Source organism: Euleptes europaea, chromosome 18 (assembly GCF_029931775.1).
Source record: "Euleptes europaea isolate rEulEur1 chromosome 18, rEulEur1.hap1, whole genome shotgun sequence".
NCBI lineage: Eukaryota > Metazoa > Chordata > Lepidosauria > Squamata > Sphaerodactylidae > Euleptes > Euleptes europaea.
In genome coordinates, this window is record NC_079329.1 from 17,604,799 (window position 1) to 17,614,605 (window position 9,807).

At 48.4% G+C, this 9,807-nt stretch overlaps 1 protein-coding gene across 1 annotated transcript in view; it reads left to right on the top strand.

Annotated features, from left to right (window-relative positions):
• The window catches only part of LOC130490582 (soluble scavenger receptor cysteine-rich domain-containing protein SSC5D-like), a 48,588-nt gene extending 38,898 nt beyond the window's left edge, over positions 1 to 9,690 (top strand). The window contains exons 10-11 of the mRNA XM_056864402.1: positions 8,799 to 8,811; positions 9,678 to 9,690. Coding sequence (XP_056720380.1) covers positions 8,799 to 8,811; positions 9,678 to 9,690 — 26 coding nt within the window. The remainder of the gene's footprint in view (positions 1 to 8,798; positions 8,812 to 9,677) is intronic.
• Positions 9,691 to 9,807: the final 117 nt, after the last annotated feature.

Below are 9,807 nucleotides of genomic sequence, written 5' to 3' on the forward strand. Positions count from 1 at the left end.
TGCGAAATCACTATATTCTGGGGGCAACGTGGGTTCCTCCAAGGCAGCGGCGCTTCCCCCTTCGCCCCCGGGTAAATCATCCCGGCTGTGTTTTTCGCACTGAGGAGCTCCAAACACCACCCGCCTTTGTTCCCAGTCAATGCTCGGGTTATGTCCCGCCAACCAATTAACGCCGAGGACCACCGGGTAGGAAATCTTAGGCACTACCGTGAAGTGGATCTGTTCCCAGTGGTTTCCCACCCCCAGCCACATCTTGCGAGTGTGCAAATGAACCGGCCCCCCCCGCAGGTCACTCCCATCCATTTGATGGAAATGTAAGGGTTGATCCAGTTCTCGAGTCCCAATTCTCAGACGTTCTACCACCGCCTGATCAATTAGGGTCCGGGAGCACCCGGAGTCCACGATAGCCACAACGGCCACCGGTTCCCCCCCTTGGGGATTTCGTAATACAACAGGTATCAGCAATGTCTCTCCCTGGTCACTCACCCTACATGGAGCCGGTTTGGTTTCTTCCAAGGGTGCCCTCTGTGCCGGTTCCCTCACAGAAGGCCGTCCTCGTTTTTTGCCGGTGAGGGGCTTCGGAAGCTATCTCGGGTGCCACGATCCGATGAGGTTTCCGCTTGCAGGGCCGCCGCCCCCCGGCGACCGTTCGTCCCCTCCGCTCTCCTGTGCTCCAGGTTCCGAGGTGGTGTCGCCTCCCGCTCTTGTGTCGCCCTGTTGCTCGTCCCTTCTGACGGCGTGTTGGTACATCTTGCTGCAAAATGACCCATCTTCCCACACTGAAGGCAAGCTCCCTCCCTGAACCGACGTGCCCTGTCGAGACTGTAGACTCCTCGATGTCTTCCCTCTCGCCTGGGACCTGCTGCGCTGTCCCCTCTCGTGGGCGGGATAGGGATCGTCTTCGAAGGACGATCCTTGGAGAACTGGAGGGTAAGCTTGCGGTTCTCCACTAGAGCTGCCAAATTTACCCACTCTTCCACGGACTCTGGATCTCCCAAAGTCAAACAGCCATCCAGCACTTCCCACCGCAACCCTTCGCGGAAATGCTGGACCTTTGTGGCCTCACTCCACTCCCTTATCTTGCACGACAAAGATAAAAAGTCCTGTGCATACTCACTTACTGAGCGGGTTCCCTGCTTCAAACGACGCATGGCAATCTTTGCTTTTTCCCCCCGGTGGGGGTCTTCGAACCGGCGTCGTAGAGCGCACAAGAACTCATCCAGGGATGCCAAAACTCGGGGCATAGTTTCCGCCGCTGTCACTGCCCACTCCACTGCCTCCTTCTCCAGCAGGCTGATCACATACCTGACCCGAGCTTCTTCCGAGGCAAAGGTCTCCCCCTGGTCCTTCATAAAGCCGGAGATTTGGAGTAAGAAGTGAGACAACTGTGAGCTGGACCCGTCGAAAGATACCTTCAGGTCTCTGGCCGTAGGGCGTCTGGGCGTGGGAGCCTCCCCAACAACGAGCGGTCCTGTAGTCGGCCGTGAACCCGTTTGGGATTGTTGCACGGGCTGTCCAAGCCCCCTCACTGCCCCTAGAACGGCTGCCAGGTCTCGCTGCAAGGTATCTAGCTGAGTCTGCAGGTCCCGATTCTGCAGAACGAGCATCTGATTCTGTCCGCGTATCAGAGTGGCCGCTTCTGCAGTGAGGGTCGGGGTGTGAGCGAGCGTGGGGTCCTTCCACCCTTCCCCTTCTCCATACCAAGCGGCCAGCGGTCCCCGGTAGAAGTCGCCTCCTGGTTCTGACGCTGCTCTCTGCCGCTGCCCGGTCTCCGAGAATCGGGGGGTCCACGTCGGCCTCCCAGGGACATCGGTAGGCCCGGGTGGGCGCTGCTCCGGGGTCGCTGCTCCTTGACCAACCTCAATATCAGCGGGAGTCTGCCGAAGCTCCTCTCCCGCGTTGAGCGGGACCGAGGGTGGTGCCGACATCCTAATACTACTTCTAACCCGAAAACAAAAAAGGTTGGGATTGTAACGTACTGTCAGGTTCTAGGACTCCGTTGCCTCTCAGGAATCATCCACTTTACTCCAGACGTTAGCAGAGAGTTTAAAGTAGAATTTATTTGAAAGGAAGGGTACAGTAACCTATGAAACACAACGTTACAATGGCGCCAAATCATTTGGAGGGTATTCTTATAGAGTACACACACTAGCCTGTTTACAAGTAACATCTTTGAAATGCAAAACATCAGAGGTTCCCCAATACCAAGAGAGAGAATTCACACCTTAAGATCAGAGCAGGATTACAATCAGGAAGTCACTTTGAAGTGGAGATCTCTCGAGCCTTTTGGCTGTTGCCTCTTCCTTCCCACGGGAAGGAGAGATGAAACGAAAGCCACCTCGCTATCCCGGGTCCGATTGCATGCCCTCGCTGACAGGTTGCCTACAACCTGGAGAAAAAAGTGTTCTGCCCCTTTAATAGGAACTTGATGCACTTAAATCAGGTAAATAATCATCTGGTAAACAAAACCCATTAAGCCTCTATTAAAGGAACAGGACGTTTTCTCTCAAGGCAGTTGTCAACCCCACAGCAGATCGAAATGAGGCTCAGTACAAAACCAGACATGGCTCTTTAAAAAAGAAAATGAAATCTTTTAGTTACGATATGCTGGAGGGGTATGGTACTAGAGCCAAATGTGGCTCAGTATGAAACCAAATATGACTATTAAAAAAAAAGAAAATCAAACCTTTAAGTTAGGGTACATTGGAAGGGTAATTTAAAATGCCCGCATAACCAGTATGCAAAGTGAATGGCAGGCAAACATTTTTTGGGAGGGGGATAGAAACTAAGCTAAGCAGGGTCAGCCCTGGCTAGTACTTGGATGGGAGATCACCAATGAAGTCTAGGGCTGCTACACCCAGGCAGGCAATGGCAAACCACCTCTGTTTGTCTCTTGCTTTGAAAACCTTATGGGGGTCAACATAACTCAGTTGTGATTTTACGGCATAAAAAGGGGGGAGGTTCTTAGAGATGCTGTACAGAACGAGAAAGGATTGAGGTGAACAGTTGCCAGTAAACTAAGTCTGAACCATGCACAGAGTTAAGCCACTACACTTAAACAATCATACATGGTTACGTGTATTACTTATTGTGAGAGTTCACATGTGCCACTTCTAAGATTGCCAACCTCCAGATGGTGGCTGGAGATCTATTCAAGTGATCTCCAGCTGATAGAGATCCGTTCACCTGGAGAAAATGGCCACTTTGGTAATTGGACTCTATGGCATTGAAGTCCCTCCCCTCCCCAAACCACGCCCTCCACAGGCTCTTCCCCCAAAACCTCCCGCCAATGGTGAAGAGGGACCTGACAACCCTAGCCACTTCTGAATGCAAACCTTTTCATTTCAGAAGCTTTATGAATTAATAGTCATTATGTTGATTTTCAGTAATGTTAAGCAGTATATTTTCAGGTATGCAAATACGCTTTCTTATCATGGCTTCTTTGTTGACCTCTTGCCCTGAATTTTGACACCCCTTGACTCTTTACTGATAAAAGGTTGCTGACCCCTAGTTTAAGGGCTTCCAGCTTTCCTGTTCTCCATGCTAACACTCTTCCAACGTGCTTGTAAACGAAGCTTCATTGCCTTGTAAAGTAGGGCATGCCCCTCAGCCGCAAACGAATAGGAACTCAGCCAGCCATTGTAAATAGCTGGGGCAGCTGCAAAGGATGGGCTGACCTATCTTTTTGAAATGTTACAAGGCGGGTTTACAAGATGATCTCCACCCACCGCAAATATACCCATGGGCCCCAGAACGTGTCGCAGTAGGGGGTTGGCTCTCGGCCCCATCGTTTTTACACGGCCAACTCAAGACACTACGTCCTAGATTTGCTTCTGTGCCATCGTCTCTGCTAAGGCCACTCCTGGCTGGCCCTGGCCTCGATTACATTTTCCTTTGGAGATTATTTGTGTTGTACTTTTCTTGGACTCTGGTTCATGGCTAGGGTTGCCAGGTCCCTCCTCACCATCGGCGTGAGGTTTTTGGGGTGGAGCCTGTAGAGGGGGGGTGAGGGGAGGGACTGCAATGCCATAAAGTCCAATTGCCAAAGCGGCCATTTTCTTCAGGTGAACTGATCTCTGTCAGCTGGAGATCAGTTGTAATAGCAGGAGACCTCCAACTACTACCTGGAGGTTGGCAATCCTATTCCTGGCTCAGTCCTTAGCTCGGGAAGATGTTCTGGTGTGTGTGTGTGTGTAGGGTGGGGGAGATAGTTCAGTAGAAGAGCATCTGCTTTGAATGAAGAAGGTCCCAGTTTCAATCCTGGCTATCTCCAGTTAAAAAGGACCAGGCAGTAGGTAGGCTTATCATTTGCCCGGTTATGGCGGGCAATTACCTGACAATGAACCGGGCTGCCTGCCACCCCTAGGTTGGTTGGCGGGTGGAAGCAGGGGGGTGGTGATCCAGGTTTATCCCGGAAGCACTGGCATCATGACGGGGATGATCTAGCACGCCCCCCCGAAACTCTATAGTTTTCAAAGAGTTTTTGGAGGACAGTGCTAGAGCATCCCACGCAATGCCAGCACTTCTGGGGTGAACCCAAAAGTGACATCATAGCACCACACACACATGGATCGCCACCCCCAAATCTGCCCCCACAAAGCTCCCATCAGTGACGAGGGAGGACCTGGCAACCCCAGCAGTGGTTGATATGAAAGACCTCTGCTTGAGACCCTGGATAGCCACTGCCAGTCTGAATAGACAATACTGACCTTGATGGACCAGTGGTCTGATTCGGTATATGGTATCTTCATATGTGCATATGTCGGTGCAAGGCTGCTATTCTTGGATAGATGAAGTAATGGTAAGGAAGGCATGGTTTTAGAGTGTGTGCAGAGTGCTTTCCCCTCGTCACCAAGTAATCACTGCTAAGTCCTGTATGAGAGCTGAAATTAATTTGCTCCCGAAAATTCTATGTGAATTTTTGATGGCAAAGATTCTCGAGATAGTCTCTGCACGCTCAAAATACTTGCCTTGCATTCACTGACTACTTGATATCTGTATTTCACTCACGGTGAGGTCAGTGTTTGGTATCTGACAGTTGAGGATTGCGATGTTTAATAGCTGACATGCTTTATCACATGCTGGTCAAGGTATCAGGCAGCTCTACATTTCAAAATTATTGGGAAAGAATTCAAGGCCCAATTCCATTTTTTTAAAAAAAATGACTGTTGTGATACATTTGTGATAAATTGCTACTCCGTCAAGTTTACAGAGGGTATTTCTCAGGAATAGGTGACAGCTGGTATTTACCATGGCAGGAGAACAGTTCTCAGGTTTTGGCCTGTCCTTGACAAGTTAAATACTATCTGTCACCATTTGGAGGCACATTCATTTCAGACTTTACCTCCAGCAAGGATGCCTGGGGAGAGTGGAGTTTGGGGAGGGGAAGAAGATCAACAGGGATGTGATGTCACTCTGGGACTTCCATTTCTTCTAGACTCTACCATAAATTCTGCCCTGTGAAGCTGCCGTTTCCTCCAGGGGATCGTTGTAGTCAGGAGAGCAGTTGTAATTCTGGGGAAACACTTGGCTCTCCCTTGTGTGCAGAATGAAAGAGAGTAGTGTAATACCTCTGTTTCTTCCCATTCAAAAACATTTTCCCTTTTACAAATGAAACCGCTGGCAAACTGTTCCCTGTTAAGGATGATGGGGATGCTGTGGGTGAGATAAAATTACCTCTGAGTAGGGTTGCCAGTAGGGTTTCTAACCTCCAGGTGGTGGCTAGAGATCTCCCGGTGATAGAAATCAGTTCCCCTGGAGAAAATGGCCACTTTGGCAATTGGACTCCATGGCATTGAAGCCCCTCCCTTCTCCAAACCCTGCCCTCCTCAGGCTCTGCCCCCCCCCCCCAATCTCCAGGTATTCCCCAGCATGGAGCTGGCAACCCTAGTTGCCAGGCCCCTCCTCACAACCGGTGGGAGGTTTGGGGAGGTGGGGTTGGGGGCGGCGATTGGCATAATTTATGTGATGACATAAATTTCGGTTATGTGATGGTTTCAGTATCGCACTGGGGGGACGCTCTAGCACTTGTGAAAAACTTTATTGTTTCCATAGAGGTTTTTTTGCGAGTGCTAGAGCGTCCCCCCCAGTGCGATGCCGGAACTTCTGCATAAACCAGAAGTGATGTCATCACATAGATAACACTGATTGCTCCCCTCCCTTCCCCTGGCCTGCTTCCACCCGTCGACCAGCTGAGAGTCGGTGGGCAGCAGAATCAAGCAATTGGGAACCCTACCTCTCTGAGGTGAGATTCATCCTACATGTTACAAACTGGCCATCCTTCACTCAGACTGTCTTTGATAAGTTTGCTTGGAGGACTTCTAAATGATCCCCCCCCCCCGCCCACACACATCAAAAATCCACTTAGTTTTCATTTGCATACCATCCATTCATCAGCTTGTATTTTTTATTGCAAGGATATAACTTTTCCTCAGCACTCAGAGCATCATATTTTGCTCCTTGCAAAACTGTAGGGCCCTTCCAGATGATTCCTTAGTGATGATAACACCAAACCAAAACGATGGAGTTAGCTCAGAAAAAAAGTACCAGCTACTGAGATGTTGCACAATTACCGCTGATGGTTTTGCACAGTGGCAGTTGTGCAGCATGCTTTCATTCTGCTTGCATCATTCTGAGGACTGGTGTGTATCGACTGAGCTGTGTGGGATCTGCTTTTCACTGAGTACGGTAGTTCCCATTCAGCTGGAGGTAACATTTAAATGACACAACCAAGCAAGCAGGGAGTGGTCATCTAATTCCTGACTGTAGAATTAGCAAGGGGTGGCAACAGGGTTGCCAGGTCCCTCTTCGCCATCAGTGGGAAATTTGGGGGGCGATCTCCAGCTAGTACCTGGAGGTTGGCAACCCTAAGTGCCAACTCTCTGGGAAAGTATTATCCACCCAACCCTATGACTCATTTAAAGGTCACCCCAGCTGAAAAGGGGGCCAGAATGCCTACACAGATTGAGTCTGTCTGTGGTGCTAATTCAGCACATTTGAAAATGGCAAAGTTCTCAGTAGAACCACTCTTACCTTTAGATGCTTTGAGATGGTATAAATATTAAAGATATAATGAGACAATCAATTCTTAATAATCTGAGAATTTATTTAGCACATTTCAGCTATTCAAAGTTCAGCATGTGCTTTATAGGTACTTCCCTGATCTGTGTAAAGTAGATCAGTATTAATAGTCCCATATTGAAGACCAGGGGTGGGGAGACAATCCTAAAACAACTGAGTGGCTTGTTTAAGGCACCCTAAGGTACTGATAAGCTGAGCATTAACAAATGAGCTATAATAGTCCTCCATTCCACACCATGAGATGAGCCTGGCTTCCTCCTGTCTTTGGAATGTAAATCACATCTATATAAAAATGAATTGATTTGGATATCTGTCCAGCCCCTCCCACTGTGCTTGAGGTGGGCTTCTTCTTCTTCTTCTTCTTCTTCTTCTTCTTCTTCTTCTTCTTCTTCTTCTTCTTCTTCTTCTTCTTCTTCGTCAGCTCCTAAATATTTCTTACCTGTTTCTGAAGGGTCCTGAGCTGAAGGGATGGTTACTATCTTCCCTGGAGAAACCAAGGCACATCTGAAGGCAGCGTCAGAAGGGTCTTCACACTTCTCAAAAGCTTCAGCATCTTGATGTATAGATCAGTGCAGATGTGCTATGCTCAATTTGATTTGGGAGAGTCTCCTAGCAGTGCCATGGGACCACAGTTGTGGATCAGCATTATTTCCATTTACAGAAAGAAAAGTATCAAAAGCATCTAATAATAACAATTACAACAGCCATAATAATATGTCCAGGGATTTGAACCTCATTTCTCTTGGCTTGGGGTTGATTCACACACGCCAGTATATCAGTCAGTACCTAATCTTTCTGTCACTGGATGACTCATGGCGGAATGTGCAAATTGCTTCCACCGAAAGCGTTGCAAATACGGCAGTATCACATAATTCTGTTCAATCTCGGATTGCTCATTTATTCCATGTATTTATTGGGTGGATCGATACTCCCGCCTTTTGATTGTACAATAATACTCAAGGTGGCTTCCATCGACAAAAACAAGAAAGAATGAATGAAAACTTTTCTTAAAGACCCCAAAGCATCATTCTTAATAACCTTCCAGAAGAGAAGCCAGTGGAAATCCTAAACCCAATTTAAAACACTCATTGCTGGCAGGAATAATGAAATCTAAGGCCTTTTATGCGTGGCTGTTTCGCTCGCGGTCACCCTCCTGACTGCTTTGGAGTTTTGCTTTGATTAAGCATGCCTTATTTGACCGTCAGAGGTCACCTGGCTCTCCCCGTGTGTTTTGCCTGTGTTTCTGGATGCTGTTTCAGTTGGGGGGCGGGTGTGACTGCGAGGAAACAGCCACGCATAAAAGGCCTGAGATAAAACCCATCAGCAGCAAATATATTTGACAAAATCAACAATCATTGAATTGGCAGCGGATTGCATGCAAACCGTCCCTTGATGTGGTAGTAGGGTCAGGTCCCTCTTCACCACCAGTGGGAGGTTTTTGGGGTAGAGCCTTAGGAGGGCGGGGTTTGGGGAGGGGAGGGACTTCAATACCATAGAGTCCAATTGCCAAAGCGGCCATTTTCTCCAGGTGAACTGATCTCTATCGGCTGGAGATCAGTTGTAATAGCAGGAGATCTCCAGCTAGTACCTGGAGGTTCAGTACAGGAATCAAGCCGTAAATGATGCCAAATATATTCTGGCTAAATCTTTACAGTATGTGGTAATATAACCACCAACACCATATATTACCAACAAACACGTGTATTTTTTCTTTACAGGATATTCCAACAGGTAAGTTAACAATCAATTCCTCTGTTAAGTAAGTATTGAAGCAAGTTCACTTAAAATGTCCTTTAAGGTGTATTTCTTTCTTTGCAGCACAGCAGGCTATTGAAGGAGAAAACGATCGTTTCGGAGCACGAAGCCCAATTCTTCCTCATTTCTTCAAAAAATATACTGCGTGCAGTTATACATCACCATCCATAATATCAGGTTTCAGCAGAATACCATTTTCAAGATTAAAGTGCAAAATTCTTCCCCAAAGGGGGTAAGATAATGGATTCCTTCCACTCCAGGTAAGGATTCCCGTGTCTGATTTTTCCTTCAGTACCTGGAGGTTGGCAACCCTATGTGACAGTCATGGGAAGCCGCCTTATACCGAACCAGACCTTTGCTCCATCTGGCCAGCACAGTTTGCTGTGACAAGGCAAATAAAATTAACTACAAAATAAAAATAAGGCAGATCTCTTTCCCATCCCTCCTATCCCCTCATCTGAGATTCCAGGGATTGACCTTTGGCAACCAAAGTGAGTCCTCTGCCACGGAGCATTGCGACCCCTCCGCTAATGAGGCACATGCCTCCAGGAACTGACAATAAGCCTGACTTGCTTCTCATTGGCATCACTTACATCATATCTTTTCTTTTTATTCCCCCATCTGTCTTTCTGTCTCTGTGATTCCCAAATTCCCACCTCACCATCCGGGGCCTGAACCCCCTTTAGTCTCGGGCAAGATCGCCTCACCTACAGGTGAAAGGCCTGGTATCAGCACAGGCATGCTGTATTGTTGCCAGCATCTCGCCACCCTCCCCTGCCGATCTTTGGAAGCCTGCCCGGCTTGTGTCTGAGCCTGTGACACATGTTGCCTTCCCCTCACAGGGCGAGAGATTAGAACTGGCCAAAGCAGCCTCGGCTCCTGCAGGCGCAACCGTCAGGCTGGATTGAGCACACAGAAACTCGGGGCTGTTTCACAACTCTCTCTGGACCCGGTGTGCACAGTTTGGGCCAC